General features: G+C 39.5%; 1 protein-coding gene across 3 annotated transcripts in view; it reads right to left on the bottom strand.

The window, feature by feature from the left end:
* Positions 1 to 17889, bottom strand: part of NALCN (sodium leak channel, non-selective) — a 318920-nt gene that overhangs the window by 160008 nt on the left and 141023 nt on the right. For all 3 annotated transcript variants that reach the window (XM_066380606.1, XM_066380605.1, XM_066380604.1), the window contains exon 13: positions 13053 to 13244. In XM_066380606.1, coding sequence (XP_066236703.1) covers positions 13053 to 13244 — 192 coding nt within the window. The remainder of the gene's footprint in view (positions 1 to 13052; positions 13245 to 17889) is intronic.

Below are 17889 nucleotides of genomic sequence, written 5' to 3'. Positions count from 1 at the left end.
TTTTAAAAGACAAGTGCATAGTATAATATTTTATCACCATGGCACTGATGAATCACCATGAAAATAAATTTAAATACAAGCAAAAAATAAAAACAAACAAAAAAACACCCCCAAAAGACCTCTGAATACAGCAGAAAGGGGACAAAGTTTATTATACAACTCTTTTAGGGGAGATAATTATATCAAGCTACATTACTTGAAAATTTAAAGCAAATTGATAGTCTTTATTGCAGAGCTATAGCTAGGCAAGGATGACAATTTGGCCCAAAGCCTAAGATGGAACCCACTTAAGAGACTGGAAGATTTGACACATAATGGCCACACAGAAAAATATTACCTCTCCACTTGCCCTACAGATGCCCCAAATTCCCTAAATGATCATAAAGTTTTGTCTTTGGTCAATAAAAATAAATTTTGTTCAATGAAAATACCTCTTCAGAGAAATAACATTTCTTCCAGTGTAACCTTTCTCAAAATAGTTCTGATATTCTCTAGAAAAAAAAATTAAGAAAAAGTAAAAATTTTCAATGGCTCCCCTGTGTCACAATCCCAATGTCTGGAGACATTCTATCATCTGCCTGCAGAGAGACACTGCAGTTCCTTTGTCATATGTCCCTCCATGCCCTGTGATTCTCCATGTCTCTGGTTTACTTCTTCTGTGTTCCTTATATGAAATACTCTCATCTAATCCCTACCTACATCCTGTTGAAATTATATGTACCGTTGAAGACAGCTCCTACTAAAGCTTTGCAGATCTCCTTCCCTGGAAGCATTCTCTTCTTATTATTAAAATGAGATGATATTTGAAAACACATTGCTTAGCACATAGAGGTTCTCAGAATTTTTATTATTATTATTATTATTATATTATTATTATTTTGTATTTTTCTGAAGCTGGAAACGGGGAGAGACAGTCAGACAGACTCCCGCATGTGCCCCACTGAGATCCACCCGGCACGCCCACCGGGGGCGACGCTCTGTCCACCAGGGGGCGATGCTCTGCCCATCCGGGGTGCTATGTTGCGACCAGAGCCACTCTAGCACCTGAGGCAGAGGCCACAGAGCCATCCCCAGCGCCCAGGCCATCTTTGCTCCAATGGAGCCTTGGCTGCGGGAGGGGAAGAGAGAGACAGAGAGGAAGGAGAGGGGTAGGGGTGGAGAAGCAGATGGGTGCTTCTCCTGCGTGCCCTGGCCAGGAATCGAACCCGGGACTTCTGCACGCCAGGCCGATGCTCTACCACTGAGCCAACCGACCAGGGCTTGAATTTTTATTTTTTATAAGGATTTTATTTATTCATTTTAGAGAGGAGGGAGAGAGAGAGAGAGAAGAGAAAGAAAAGGAGGGGATGAGAAGAAAACATCAACTCCCATGTGTGCCTTGACCAGGCAAGCCCAGGGTTTTGAACTGGTGACCTCAGTGCTCCAAGTTAACACTTTATCCATTGTGCCACCACAGGCCAGGCCCTCAGAATTTTTAAATACTCTCCAAGATATATTCGATACTGTATTTCACCTTCTGGCTTATTTGAGTTCTTTTTTATGTCTACTCTGGGATACACTGATTTCTTCCTTATAGTCTCAACTACATTATGAGTTAAAGAAGGCAGTAGTATATTTGTTTATGTGTATACACCTCATGGCTTCATCACATAGAGAAGGTGGACTGAATTACGAACAACAATAACAGAGGTACATGTACATGCTTTATTTAGTCTTCATTGTGAATAGATGTATCAGATATTTTGTAAAAAAGAATTTCAATGGTGTAGCACATTAGGAGAGTGTAAATATAAGGATGTGAGAATCAAGAAGAGACAGTACCCATAAAGCAAACATGCAAAGAACATGAGGCTATAGGTGGTAGGGGCAAATGGGCTGACCTGGCCTTAGTTTGTACCTACTAAACAAAAATCTATCTACCCGAAAAATAGCCATCAGAGTGTTTACTCCCCCTTTTCAAAAATTTCTTAGGGAACCTCAGTGACTCATTATATATGAAAAAAAAATTACAGACCCCAGGAAATTTTGGATCAAATGCAACAAATAGTTTTTAAAGGCCTAGTTAAGATTCCAAGGAAATAAAAACTCCAGGACCAAAAATTAAGTAATTTGAGTCAAGGAAAGGCAGTCCTAGGAGATTTATGATCTCTGTTAGACTTTGGTTTTTAACCCTTTGAGTAGTACGGATGTTCATGTATGTTCTCGTGCCTCTTGACCATCCAGAGTACGATCAACTTATTTTAAAAATATGTGAGGTAGCATTAAAAAAGGGCAAATATATGTTCTTGTTTCCATAAATTGGTTATCAAACAAACATGATTTTAAGTTAATAAAACTGGAACTGGAACTAATTTCATTTTTGAAAAAAGACTTCCCTGGCCAGTTGGCTCAGTGGTGGAGCATCAACCTGGCATGTAGAAGTCCTGGGTTCGATTCCCGGCCAGGGCACACAGGAGAAGCACCCATTTGCTTCTCCACCCCTTCCCCTCTCCTTCCTCTCTGTCTCTCTCTTCCCCTCCAGCAACCGAGGCTCCATTGGAGCAAAGATGGCCCGGGTGCTGGAGATGGCTCCTTGGCCTCTGCCCCAGGCGCTAGAGTGGCTCTAGTCACGGCAGAGCGACGCCCTGGAGGGGCAGAGCATCGCCCCCTGGTGGGAAGAGCGTCGCCCCTGGTGGCCGTTCCGGGTGGATCCCGGTCGGGCGCATGCGGGAGTCTGTCTGACTGTCTCTCCCGGTTTCTAGCTTCAGAAAAAAAAAAAAAAAAAAAGAAAAAAAAAAAAAGAAAAAAGACTTATTCCTGGGGGTCAGCAATCATGAAAAAAACTCACTACCCAAAGGGTTAAAAATGCTGTGTCAGTTACAGAGGGGCAAAGTCATGGGCCCTTGAAAGGTGGAAATGGCTAACTGAGATACTTAAACAAAGTTGGATACTTATTGGGCTTTCCTGGAGGTTGATCAGAAAAAAAAATTCAACAGCAAAAGGACATGAGAAGGGAACTTGTGTGTTCTGACCTGAGCACACACATATGGAATCATATTATGGCAGGCACTGCAAAATGGCAGGAGACGGACGGACCAGTTAGTAATGGCACTGTGGTGATGGGTTATCCAAACAGAAATAAACTAAGGTTTATTCCAATCACAGCAGCCACAAAAATCAGTTTGGGATAAATGAAGAACTAAATATTTAAAGTAAGACACAGCTTGACAAGACCAAGTGTTACTTAGTTGTGAGGCACAAAACATTCTCATAGATTGCGGATAGCAGATAAATTGCTAAAAGTACTTTGGAAGGTAAGTTCACTAATATCTATTAAAGTTGAAGATATCTTTACTCTAAGTTTCAGCAATTATGTTCCTAGCTATATATCTTAAAGAATTTTACATGTGCACAAGTTCATGTGCAATGTTCAGAGCAGCACTACTTGAAGTAAAAATATTAAAAACAAACATTCAAAACCTGCAGGCATTAGTTTTCTATGTTTGTATCACAAATTTAGCGGCTCTGAACAACACTAATCTATTATCTCAGTTTCTACAGGTCAGAGGTGTGGGTATGGTATTGGTAGATTCTCTTCTCCTGGTCTGAAATCAAGAAGTAGGCTGTGGTGTCATGAGGAATTTGAGGTCTCCCTCTACCCTCATTTAGGTTGTTATCAGAATTCAGTTCCTGCGGTTGTAGGACTGAGGGTCTTGCTCTCTTGACTGCAGTTGCCTGGGGGCTGCTTACCACCCCTAAAGGTCCCCTTTAGGTACTAACTGCATGGTCCTTCAAAATGACAGCTTAGTTCTTCAGCCAACAGGAGACTGTCTTGTTTTGAATCTCTCTCTTCAGGAAGGGCCTGACTTCCGGTCGGGCCAACTCAAAATTATGTCCTTAATGACTGACTCCAGATTAAGGGATTGGCAACCTATCTAGAGGAGTGTTAAATCCAGTCATATTCACTCATCCTTCCCAAATCAAGGGGAAGGGATTATGCAGTGAGTCAGATATTTTGAAGGCCAGTCTTAGAATTCCCCACAGGGGAATGGGAAAACAGTTGTGTGGGTTTTATATAAATAACACATCCTACCATCCTATATTGTGCAATATATAGTTTCATATCATACAAAAATAAATAAATAAATAAAATATAGCTACATGTATCATATTGGCAAATCTCACAAGCATTGTGTTGAGCAAAAAAAAAATAATAATAATTAGAAGAAACAGTATGGTATGAAACCATACGAAGTAGGTTTAAATTTTGCAAAAAGAACTATGGTTTTCAGTTGATGCCAAATATGCACTAAAAACTTAAAGGAATGTACTGAGACATAAATATCAAATACAGAAAAGTGGTTCTTTATGGGAAAGGGAGGAGACTTAGTGCCCTTAGAGGAGGGCACTAAGGGACAAGATCCACAGCCAGTGGGCTTGTTAAGCTGAAGAATACATTTTATTATTCTTGCCATCTCTGCATGCCTAAATTATTTCATGAAAGAAATTGAAAGTATATGAAAAACAGAAGAATAAAACAAAAATTAATAAAGATTTCAGCAATATTAATTGAAATAATTATACTTTTTGAGGATCAAATAAACCTTGAATTTATGAAAAATGTAGTCAAACTCTAACAACACCTGAAAAATGATGAAAAAAATTAAGCACTGTTTCTATAAATATCTCAGGAATTCTTTCAGCATAACTAAAAGCAGGATTAGCCATTTTGGTGGGGAGAGAAAAAAGGGAAATTAATTTGTAATTAAGTATTTTATAGCATTTACTTACTGTACTGCTTTGGGCATGATTTTATAAGTAAAAATTCAATAGAGCAAGTAATTAGCATTTAGAGAATGCAAATGAAAAGAACATACCCAATCAGTAATATTAAAAGTCAAGTACCTCATGTTATAGAGGTCAGTGTATTATTTATGAATAAAAATGTCCCTATTTGTTGAACTGCAAAACAAATGAGGCCTGATTATTATTACTTTAGCGAAAAATGGAAAGAAATAAAGATATTGAGCTAGCCTGACCAGGCGGTGGTGCAGTGGATGGAGTGTCGGACTGGGACGCGGAGGGCCCAGGTTTGAAGCCCCGAAGTCGCCAGCTTGAGCACAGGCTCATAGACATGACCCCATGGTCACTGGCCTGAAGCCCAAGGATGCTACTCGCTCTGCTGTAGCCCCCCACCCCCCATCAAGGCATATAAGAGAAAGCAATCAATGAACAACTAAGGAGACTAGGGAGCCACAAGAACACAAGAATGGATGCTTCTCATCTCTCTCCCTTCCTGCCTGTCTGTCCCTATCTGTCCCTCTCTCTGTCTTTGTCACAGAAATAAAGAAAAAAAAGAGATACTGAGCTGGTTAAAGATGTCCAGTGGGTTTTACTGTGTGTGTGTTTCAGTAACGCAGAGGTCAGCTGCTTTACACGGTCAGCGGGAGAATAACTACATGGATGCCCTCTTGTCAGGCAACCATGGGAAATTCGCAGTTTCTGTCTTCGGTGGCTCTTGCCTATTCTGACCAGATTTGCAGCCTGTACGTGCTGTTCCATCAGGAAAAGTTAACCTGAATTGTTCTCCTTTTAAACAACCTGTTAGTCACAACAAAACAGGAACTGCTGTAAATGATACTATGTCATCGTTTCTTATGGCTGAGTAGTATTCCATTCTATAGATTGTACCACATCTTCTTTACTGAATCCTCTATTGAGGGACACTTTGGTTGTTTCCATGTCTATGTACTCTTGTTGATCAATGTCACCCTGTTAAATTTACTGTTCTAAATAACAAAACAAAACAGGAACTGCAAGGCATTGCCTCTCAGCAAGACTGCACTTCCTTGTTAACTCGACTTAGCAGTGCATCAGTTTGGTCCAAATTAGAAGAGAAAGCTATTGGTTTGAGATGACAAAGTTGCTCTATTATATTTTATCAATAGGTACTTTGTTTTTTTCATTGAAGAATTTCAAGCACCCTTTCTCCACCTCATGGAATTGGATGCTGGGGCTCCCTGGCTGTTCCCACCCTGTTGTCCTTCTCAATGCTATAGGCCCACGGCACAGTGCTGAGCGCTTTGGGCAGCATCAGGAGAGGAGAGTGCAGTGCTGCCAACCTCAAGGTATCTGTTGTCTAGTAGAGGTGATAAGACCTGTGCATAAATGTCAACATTGCATGGCAGAAGGGGACAATTGCCATAAAAAAGAGGGGAAGCAGAAATCTACTATGTGCCAGGCCCTATGCTGGCTGCTTGGCAGGTACTGTCTGGGCATCTTGGGAAGGAGCTGAAGCCAGATGCTCCTGGTGAAAGCAAGTACATATCACTTATTCTTCCTACCACATGTCTATGTGCATCCTGTTTGCTCTGGGAAGTGTGGATGAAAAGGGACCACCTGGAACTTGACAAGCTCAGGGGAGGCCTGCATGATGGCCTTGCAGACTCAGGGACCTAAAGTAACCACACAGGACAGTCTGAATTTAAAACTTTCTAATGAGCCCTGGCCGGTTGGCTCAGCAGTAGAGTGTCGGCCTGGCGTGCAGGAGTCCCGGGTTCGATTTCTGGCCAGGGCACACAGGAGAAGCGCCCATCTGCTTCTCCACCCCTCCCCCTCTCCTTCCTCTCTGTCTCTCTCTTCCCCTCTGGCAGCCGAGGCTCCATTGGAGCAAAGATGGCCCGGGCGCTGGGGATGGCTCTGTGGCCTCTGCCCCAGGCACTAGAATGGCTCTGGTAGCGACAGAGCAACACCCCAGATGGGCAGAACATCACCCCCTGGTGGGCATGCCAGGTGGATCCCGGTTGGGCGCATGCGGAAGTCTGTCTGACTGCCTCCCCGTTTCCAGCTTCGAAAAAATGAAAACAAACAAACAAACAAAAAAACCCCCAAAACAAAACTTTCTAATGAAAAGCAGTTCATGGCCATTAGTTACGTCCTAGGGAGGTATTTTTCTCTAACAAAGGTCAATGCTTACCTTAATCCAGCCTGTCTGTTGTCTTTTGCATCTACAATATTGTACCTGACAACATGGAGGTAATCTTCTTTTCCTCCCCTCCCCTAGCCCCCAATCAGAGCAAATGTCACACTAGTGCAGAAACCCACAGATCCCCTCATTGTTATTGCTATCATGTTAATTAACTATGAGCTATCTTATTCTTGCCTATGTAAAAGAATTTTCAGTACTTTTTGCCCAATCCCAGAGATTTCCTCACCTTGCTTTCTCTCACCTCCCTAATCTAGCACCAGCCCAATCCATTTCATGCAACCCCCTTATGTCTTTCTATAAAATAAGTGGTAAAAATCACCATTTTCAGGAGCTTTCTCAATCTATTGAGACTTTTCTTCCTGGCAATTGTCGACAGTTTGGCTCAAATAAAATCATAAAAAAATTCTTACAGGTTTGGAAATTTCTTCTCTTGACAGCATGTAAGAGCAAAGAGAGAATTCTTATTCAGGTTTTGGGTCTGACCATCATGGTGGTTTTTGTGGTTGTTAAGTTTGGCATTTTGGTTCCAGCCATGTTGCCAATGATTCATTTAGAAATGACCAAGTTACCCAATCTTGTCAATAAGAGTTGAGAGCAACTCTGCTGGGGGAAAAGGGAATGGAACTGGGAGAGGTGTCTTTGCTTTAAGGAGAACCAGGCAGAGATGACCTCCTTCCTCCTCTAGATTTTATCATGGAGCCTGGAAATGTTGAATTCATTTTGTTAAAGTGAATACAATATATGGAGAAGGCAACTGCATTCGTTTGCTTGAGCTGCTGTAACTAAGTACCCCAAACTGGTGACTTAACACAATGCCAATTTATTCCTTCACAGTTCTGGGGGCTGGCAGTCTGAAATCAAGGTGTTGGCAGGACCCTGCTCCCTCTGAAGGATCCTCCTAGACTCTTCTAGCTCTGGGTGTCACCCAGCAACCCTTGGAGGTTCCTGGTTTGTAGATGCCACTCCAATGACATAGCCATGTTCTGTGTGTGTGTTGCATATGATCTTCCCTCTGTGTATGTCTGTGTCTGTGTCCAAATGTCTCCTTTATATAGAATATCAGTCATATTGGATTAGAGTCCACCCTCTTGACTGCATTAAAAAAGTTTTTCTTTTTTCTTCACACTGTACAACCCCCTTCAGTGCTCACTGCCTACAGGTAAGGAGGCTGGGCAGTGACTCGAGGCTGCATTTTACACTGACATGGCTGCCCTATCAGATACCCACACAGACTCATGGCTTCACTTTAATTTGATAAACTCTAGTTCCAAATAAGGTCCCATTTTTGGGTCCTGGGGGTTAGGCCTTCAACATATCTCTTGGGGCACATAATTCAACCCATAACAACACCTGAGAATTTCAGGGGAAGACCCAGAGCCCTGGATTTCTGAAGTCTACCTAATTTCTTGAAATTTGGGAGATAAATTTCTTAGTTGTTTAAGTCAGTGGGAGTCAAGCTTTCTGCTGACAGGAGCCAATGTATTCTGACAGACTTATACAGACACCTCAGATGGGATAAAGGAGAGGGAAGTGAGGAAGCTGAACAAGTGGACAGCAGTGGAAGAAAGAGCCTGGCTCGTCGGCCTGAACCACTGAGAACAGGACGTCCAAGTTTGTGCTGGTCCTGCAGTGCCCTTCATGCTTCATTCAAAATCCTATTCAGAGCTGCCCTGTGGCAAGTATTGTGCTAAGTAGGGAGGGTTTAATGAGCAAGATAGACACTGCCTTTGCCTTTGGAAGGTGTGGTAGGGGAAATCCTGAAATAGGAGTCTAAAGTGGTAGATAGGGCTAGAGATAAAAAGATATTGAAAATCCTATGGAAAGGTTTGTTATTTTGAGGGAAAAGAGAACCTTGAAGCACTTCAAACAGGAGAGTATGATGAGACAATTTACACCTTAGAAGGATCATTGTTACTGCAAATGGAAAATAGACTGAAGCACCTAAGGGGGGGGCAGACCCATTAACTAACCTGCAGAATCCATGTGAGAGCTCCCTTTAGGGTCCCCTCCACCCCGTATTTTGGGAAGCACTTGGGGTATTTCAATGTGGGCTGAACTTCACCGGAGAGTCAATGCCCTGGACAGTCACTTGGTATGCCTGGGCTGCTGTATTCTCTGCTGGCCTCCTGCCCCATCCAGGATTCTCTTTTTGGAATTTAGATGGGGAAACCACTTCTACAGGTCCATGTCAGGTACTCTTAGAAGGATTCGATGGCAGGTTACTGGGGCCCAAGATACAATAAGGTCCAATCAAACCAGTGTTTAATTTGACATGTAGTCTGTTCCCTAGAGAGAAATATGCCACCTGGATGGCTGGGTCAAGATCAAGCTTGACTTTATTTCCCTGGCACAAACACCAGGCTCCCTCAGCTAAGTCAGGCTCATCCTCTGTGGATTCTTCCTTTTTTCACAGCTGGTTCTTTCTCAGAGTCTCGCAAGTAGTCCCACAGCTGTCTCTCCTGCACCCCGTAGTTCTACGTACTCTGGTGATAGTCTCCAGATGGCCTGGACCCAAGTAAAAATAACATAAATAATTGCTGATTTTTAAAGTGTGATTTTTTTTATAGGAAATTGCTTCTCCTAATGTGCTGTGCTTTGATGCGTACTATAATTAGCCAGCCCACCTCAACACCCAAGCATGGATAATGAGGGGGATATTGCAGGTGAAGGGAGGTGAGTGAGACCCATGGACTAGTGAGTGTCTGTATAGCAAGCTAGCCCCAACTAGACAGTGTTTTCAACCATCTTTCCTGATGATTTTCTTTCAGGCGAGTACCGCTAACCTGCTTTATTAGAATGGGAATGATAATGACTAGTTTTTGTAATCGTAATATTTTTTAACATTTTTATAAGACTATTTTTCAGGTATTTATCTTTTAATTATGTTCATGTACAGGAAGAAACCTACTCCTTGTCACTGCACATATTCAGCCTGTCAGCACTGTCAGCTGCCGAGTAACTGATTAGGGGGCCCACCGGTCGCTGGCTGCTTTCATTAAATGGTCAAAGTAATCAGGCAGAAAGGCACCACTGAGTAACGGAAGACATGAAAATGTAATGCTACTTGATTACTACTGTGACTGGAAAATACAGCAAATCCCAAGGGGCTAAGTCAGGGATAGATCTAAAGCAGCTTTGTCTTTCATACAGAGGCTAATATACCAACTTCAAATAAATTATATGGGTTTTAACTTCTTTAATGTTTTCTAAGCCAAAAGTTGTGCTGTTTCTGTAGGTGTTTTTACTCCACACACAATGCTAGGACAAAAATACTACTTTTACTTTTTTTTCTTTTAGATGTAAATAAAAAGCTTCAAAAGTGATGAAGTGAGGATGTGGAATCAGACTTGTAGAACAAGGATTCCAGAGTCTTGTCTGCAATGCCTTCTTTATACTAGTCCACAACCTTATTCACAACTTCAGTATTTAAATGTTTTTAAAAACACCCAAATGTGTGTGTGTGTGTGTTTTCTTTTCTTTCTTATTTTGGTAGCTCATTTGGTGGCAAATATCTGATCTAACTTAAAACTTACTTATTGTCTTTATCCTTTTTTTGTCTGAAGGTTGGTGTTTTGCTACAGAAATATTAATGTGTTGATTATAGGGTGCTGATTCAGAATGCTTAAGAGGGTGATAGCACCCTTACAATATGTACAATATTCTAAACTCCAAACACCATCTGGCTCAAAGAGATTTAGGGTAAGGGATATATGTATAAAAGCAGTCAGTTGAGATTAGAAGAAATGGTAAAAGATTAAGATATAAAGTTAAGATAAGATTGTGTAAATAAAAAAGAGAACTGAAAGTTGTTTTCCTTATAGTATCTCCCATGCCAATGATGGCTGGCCTTGTTGAAGTGGGCCTTTGACAGTGTTTGTTGAATTAAACTGGCCTAGGAAACAGACCATAATAATAAGTCTCAGTGTTAACTGTGAATGATGGTGGTCTACAATTTGTATTTGCCCAGTTAGGGGGCAGACTGAGAAAAGGTGGACTTAATGACATCATTGTCATCTTTGATGGCATCCTTCATCTCTGGAGAAAGAGCTGACCCTGCTGTTGGCTCCAGGCATCCTATGTGGCCTGACCATAAGCAATGACAAGGCTTTGCAGTGTGAAGATCCTTCCTTCCCCATCATGTCTGTGCTGATCCACCTGACCCTCACTCAATGCTGTTCAGGGGAGAAAGGAATGCTGAGGAGCCAGTGCCTTTTTCTTCCCATTGCTTGCACTGTGGCAGCAAGTGAACAAAAGCTCATTGTAACTTTTGGTTGCTTGATCTACACAACCACCTCAACACCTGATGACTCAGCACCTAACACCAATCTCAGTACCAGCGTTCTGCATGCCACCTTCAGTAACCTTTTACTATTGTCCTCTTTATCCTATATATCACTGATGCTGACTTCTACTTGTTCTCTACTATCAGTATAACATGGTCATATTTTCATCCCATTTAAAAGTTCATTGGCCTTATGTCCTTCTCTTGCTGTTAAACATTCTTTTGCCTTTAAGTTCTGAAATAAGAAATGGCCCACCCAGACCTTTAGCACATGCTGTCCCCACAATCTGGAACACTGCACTCTTATACTTCATCTTATTAAATCTAACTGGTCTTCAGGAATCTCCTGGTCCAAGAAGATTCTTGGATTTTTTCCATTCCTGGTTATGAATCTTACCTCTGGGTTTCCACAGTGCCTTGTATTTGCCTTTTTCAAGGCTTTATGTTGACTTACTGGTCACCCTTCTCAACCAAGAATTTCCTGAGGATTGAGGACTTGGTTGTATTTATATTCCAGGATCACCAAAATCACCTGACTCTTTACAGGCACTCAACAAACGCTTGGCTATGAGCAACAAATTTAGTATAAGATTAAAAAGTAATTACCCAGGGGAATTAGTCTATCTGTTATGAATACAGATATCCTTGCCATCAAAGCTTACTTTTTAAAAAATATGTGTAATTCTTATCCCAAGATTATTTTTCCTATATTATAGGCCTTACTATGTCAGTTTATGATAAAGATATATACATTTTTATCTTAGTCTTTAAAATTTAATGTTTCCAGAAGCACATGTTGTTAAATTTCAGGATCCCTCTGGGTAGGGACTAAATCTTCTACAAGATTTCTGCTTGTGGATTGACTGATATTTAACATCCTTTTTAGTTTAAGCAAAATCTAATGACAATGCTGAGGCATGTACCAAGTGATTAAAAGATATCATACTTCAAATCTTTAGAGTAGTTTATGAGCTTCAAAATCAAAAGCATCCTTCTAGATTATATCTCACATAAAAATATATAAACTGTAAAACAGATTGTAAAATGTTAGTTCTCACAAACACAAAAAAGCAAACTTTATTTTAAATTTATTTTTAGGTGCTAAGAACTATACATTCAATCTTTTTTTTTTTAATTTATTTTTTTTATTTTTTTTATTTTTCTGAAGCTGGAAACGGGGAGAGACAGTCAGACAGACTCCCGCATGCGCCCGACCGGGATCCACCCGGCACGCCCACCAGGGGCGAAGCTCTGCCCACCAGGGGGCGATGCTCTGCCCCTCCGGGGCGTCGCTCTGCCGAGACCAGAGCCACTCTAGCGCCTGGGGCAGAGGCCAAGGAGCCATCCCCAGCGCCTGGGCCATCTTTGCTCCAATGGAGCCTTGGCTGCGGGAAGGGAAGAGAGAGCAGAGAGGAAGGGGGGTGTGGAGAAGCAAATGGGCGCTTCTCCTATGTGCCCTGGCCGGGAATCGAACCCGGGTCCCCCACACGCCAGGCTGATGCTCTACCGCTGAGCCAACCGGCCAGGGCCTATATACATTCAATCTTTATTGGTTACAGCATCTCATTCTATTAGGTTATTTCCAGAATTTTAGAATTAATGCATAATCTCAAAATATGCTCAAACACTTGTGCTCTGAGGAGGAGACCATTCTAAGCATTAAAACTGAGTTACTTCAAGTTATTAAAAACCTGAAAATATTTTTGAACTACTGCTAAAGTGAAATTACTTTGATGTTAACCATTTTTACTAAAATAAAAATAATAAATTAAACTGCATTTTTTTTGTTGTTGTTGTTCTTACCCTTGGAAATGTTGTAAATCTGTCCAGTTCTTCGACAAAGCAGAACATCTGCAAACTAATTGCTGACATAACAATCAAGAGGCTGGCAGTAAATACAACCAAACTCCCAAGCTTTTTTCCAGGACCAAATATCTTGTACACAAAGTCCTCTAATGCAGGTGAAATCTTAATAAGCCGAACCACCCGAAGAACCTGTTGTGGGAGAGAAAAAGTTACATATTTGATCAGTAATTTATACTGAATCTTAAATAAGTCCATACTAAAACCTCATTTTTCATAACACTTTATAAAATTGTACTTTTCCATTTCAGCATCTTGGGAAGAAAATTTACAATATAACAACTAAGATACCAGTCTACCTCACTGCCTGTCCTATAGGAAGAACTAAGTAAATCTCAAATGAGTGAATGAAGGGAAATAATGACAAGTGTTTTAACATATCATTCAAAGTGGTATTAACTAATCCATGCTGTTGAAATAAAACTGATATTTTTCTAATGTTTAAATATCAAAGAAAAAATTTAGTTCAATAATAGCAATATTTATTGTCTCATAAAATAAAACTTTCTAGGTGTAAGTGTGCATTCATAAAAATTTTTTAAAAACCCTTGGTCATAGAGCCTTTACCAAGGCTGAGACTACGATCTAATTCTCTCTGTCCTTTAAATAAGAGAACTTTCTGTATTTTATCCTAGCAAGGGCTACAGACTAATTTTCCAGCCTCACTTGTAGCTAGGTGTGGCCAGTGGACAAAGTTAGGACCTCTGGAATATGAAAGAAAATGATTTTTGCAACTTTTAGCACATTAAATTAAATAAACTTGTCTTGGACACTCTTTTTATACTTTTTTGGGGGCTGGGAAATGGAGACAACTGGAGTATCCCCTTTGGACCAAAATAGAAGCCCTGAATAGAAGATGACTCAGTCGGACACAAAAGACCGACTTCCTGGATGACCATATGGAGCAGAGCCACCTTCTTGCTCTGGACACCCACCAACTACTAAAGAAACAAACTTCTTTCTTATCTAAACTTTGTACTTTAGAACTTCATTGTATTTGCTTAGTTTGATACCTAAACACATACATGTTAGCTGTTTTGCATGTGTGTTTATATATATATTATGCAAAAATTCCCACTCATAACTAATTAATTTAATTTTCTTATTCATTTAACATATACTAATTCTCTGTTATGTGCCAGACAGTGCATTAAACAAATATATTCAATGGTTACTATTACAAAGGAGTGTAAAACAAAGACATAGCTCTTAAGGGCATATCAATAAAATTAAAAATGTAAATTAGAATATAATTAAAAGTTGAAGTATAAAGTATGAAAAATAGCATTTTTTATCTAGTCTGTCAGTTTTTTTTATGTACCTCTCAGAAATAAAAAACGTTGCCAATTAAAGTATAACACATCAATGTTTATAAGACAGATCCCAAATGTAGAGATGTTAAAATAAGAAAATTCTTGTTTTGGCATAAATAAAATATGATAAGTAGGATGGCAGTCTAAGATGATTCAATATCAATAAGAACTTAAGTTGTCTATGAAGGCTTTTTAAGAGAAGAAAGATAAAGTTTATTTAAAATACAGTAAAAAACAGAAAATGCTTTAAAAACTAGATTTTAATTTTTATACATACAAAATAAAATGTTTGAACTTTCCAGTGTCCCTAGAGTCCTACTCTCCTGATTTTCCTTTGACAAATCATTATTCTACTCTTAGTCCATGAGGTGCAGAAGGGACTTCCATATCCCCATGATCCAGGCCTGGCCAGAATATTCACAATTACTAGTCATCAGAATGTTTGTTGGACCTATAAGAAGTGTTCTTTTTTATTCCCAGTTGTCATTATTTTAAGAACCACATAAGCCTCAAGCTTCTGGGAGCCATTTTTGCTACCATATGGAAAAAGTCAGCTTATGAAAGATACCAACACAAGAAAAGTAAATAAAGAAACAGATTGAGTCTCAATAATACCATTTAAGCCTCGGAATTTTGCCACATTCAAAGCCACAGTTACTGCCTAAGATTTGAATTAATAGGAAATACTGGTGGTAACCATATCATTTCAATTGTCTGCATAACACAAATGGTATGGTTTCTAGCTGCATGGCTAGTAAACAGATAAATATTTAAAGTTGAGAAAGTGTGTATTTCCTTCATGCTAAATTAAAATCCATAACATATTACTTAAAGAAGAAAAGTTATAAGTCATTTTGTTCAAATTAAGCATTATATCACATGTATGGTTACCAGTTTCTCCTGTAATATTTAATCTACCCTCCCAAATCAGAACTTGTTACACTCAAATCATCTTTCCAAATAATAAGCAGACAGCTCTATCATAAACGACTACTAAAATATCAATGTTCACCTTAATGCCCAGAATAGCAACTTGAAAAGATCCCACATTTTTATCATATATGTTTATTCTCAGACATAAATGATTAGTATTTAGTTGTTAACATCTAAATATATATAATAGGCAAGTTTACAGAACCACTAACTGGTTTATAGCTCAAATTTAGTACTGTGTGTTTTCTCTAACTTGTGTTAAAATCATATTTAAAAGATTTTCTATATAATTTTGGGTCCTATCCCAAATTTTATCAGCTTACACATATCTGTGAAATTTTTTATAAATTAACATTTCATTAGCTGGAAGAAACAGAGCTTAACACAACTCCCACATTGGTAATGTGATTAGCAATTTCAAAGGGTTAACCTAGCATTCCAGGAAAACCAAAATCTTCATTATTATGCCTTTTCATTTATATGATGAGAAGTATAATTTTTACTCTGTCTATCCAATGTTTTGATTTCGTGTTTCTACTGATATGAAATAAACTATACTCTCGAAGTTATCATTACAACTTTTAGACTAAATTTACCTCTGTAGAACATTTTGTGATTCTTTCCAAATCACATCTTCCTGGTCATATGTCAGTCTTTCTTAGAGATCATTCAGTTGATTAGTAGTAAGATACTGTAGAAATTGTGTCATTAAGAATATGAGCTATGAAATTAAACTTGTGGGGTTTTTCTACCTTTGGCTGGTTACATGGTCTTGGGCAAATAATTAAATCCTTTGGGACCTCAGTTTACACATACATTGGCTAGCTCACAGAACTGTTATGAGAAACAGAAACAATGCACTCGCATAGTGAGTGGCACATAGTAGATGCACATTAAATACCAGCCAATGTTGTCATGATTTTTTCAGTATGTCAGAAGCACAGCATTTTTTAAAGACTGTTAATTCCCATAGGACAATGCTGCCCTATGTTCATCCCACCCAGCCACACTGACCTCTGTGCTAGCTAGTTCTTGAACAAAGCAAACATTTTGCACCTCAGGGCAGTTGCCATGTGGTTCTCTCCACCTGGAATGCTCCCTGTCCCCCCACGCCCGCCATAGCCTCTCATAGCCTCACTCCTTTCAGTCTCTGCTGAAATGTCACCTCTTCAGAGCAGGCTTCCATGAAAATGATCTAAAATAACACCCCATCCCACAGCCTGTATCATTTTTACCCTGCTCGTTTCTTCTTTATATAATTTCTAGTTATTTGTACAGTACTCTACATTCTTTTGTGTACTTGTCTGTATATAGTTTATCCTCCAGAATGTAAGCTTACTAAGGTGGGAAATTTCACTGCCTTGCCACCTTTCTACCCTCAGTTTGCAACGGTTCCTGGCACACACTAGGTGCTCAGTTAATGTCATTTAAATAAATAGATGAATAACAATAATTAGTCACAGAGAACTGATACTTTAAAGGGAGCCATTTTGTACAAAAGTGTTGACTTCATTTAAAAATGAAAAATGGGAAACTCACTGAGGAAAGACTTAGCTGCCAACACAACAAAGAAAAATCCATTGAAATGAGAAGTGTGAGGACCAACAAGGAAGATGAAAGTGGGACCTACAAGGAGCCAGTCTGTTCAGTACAATGAGTTCTCCATATGTGAATTGGCAAAGATCCTGTGACACCTAAGCTTCTTGAGAGATTTATTCTTTGAGTCACAAAATAACTGAGGTGGTTTTTAATTATTCCACCAGAAAAATATACCCATTACCACATGTGGACAGACACACATGAAAATCAGTTAACTATTAATATAAACTATTACAAATTATAATTCAGAATTAAAGACACAAGTAAAATTATAAACTTCACTGAATGCATATTATGTGTTTAAATTTATATTTATATCTATATAAAGTTATTAGGAGCATGAATAAAAATTCTAGATATTTTGTAAAAACAGACTGGGAGAAAAATATTAGAGATAATGACTATTAATAATTTGTAATACTTTGGTTTATTTCTTTCTAGTCAGTTTTAGATGTTATATAATTTTATACTTTTATTTATTTATTTATTTATTTTATTTTTTTACAGAGACAGAGAGTGAGTCAGAGAGAGGGATAGACAGGGACAGACGGACAGGAACGGAGAGAGATGAGAAGCATCAATCATTAGTTTTTCATTGCGCGTTGCGACACCTTAGTTGTTCATTGACTGCCCTCCCATATGCGCCTTGACCGTGGGCCTCCAGCAGATGGAGCAACCCCTTGCTGGAGCCAGCGACCTTGGGTTCAAGCTCGTGGGCTCTTGCTCAAACCAGATGAGCCCGCGCTCAAGCTGGTGACCTCGGGGTCTCGAACCTGGGTCTTCAGCATCCCAGTCCGACGCTTTATCCACTGCGCCACTGCCTGGTCAGGCTATATTTTTTTGTATTTAAATAAAACAATCATATCTCTAAATTATTGTAAATTCATTATGCTTATTAATTTTATGGTCAAATTTGCATATGATTTGCTAAG

Source organism: Saccopteryx leptura, chromosome 4, assembly GCF_036850995.1.
Source record: "Saccopteryx leptura isolate mSacLep1 chromosome 4, mSacLep1_pri_phased_curated, whole genome shotgun sequence".
In the NCBI taxonomy this organism is placed as follows: domain Eukaryota; kingdom Metazoa; phylum Chordata; class Mammalia; order Chiroptera; family Emballonuridae; genus Saccopteryx; species Saccopteryx leptura.
Note: the sequence above shows the minus strand (reverse complement) of the source record. Positions and strands in the feature narration are given on the sequence as shown.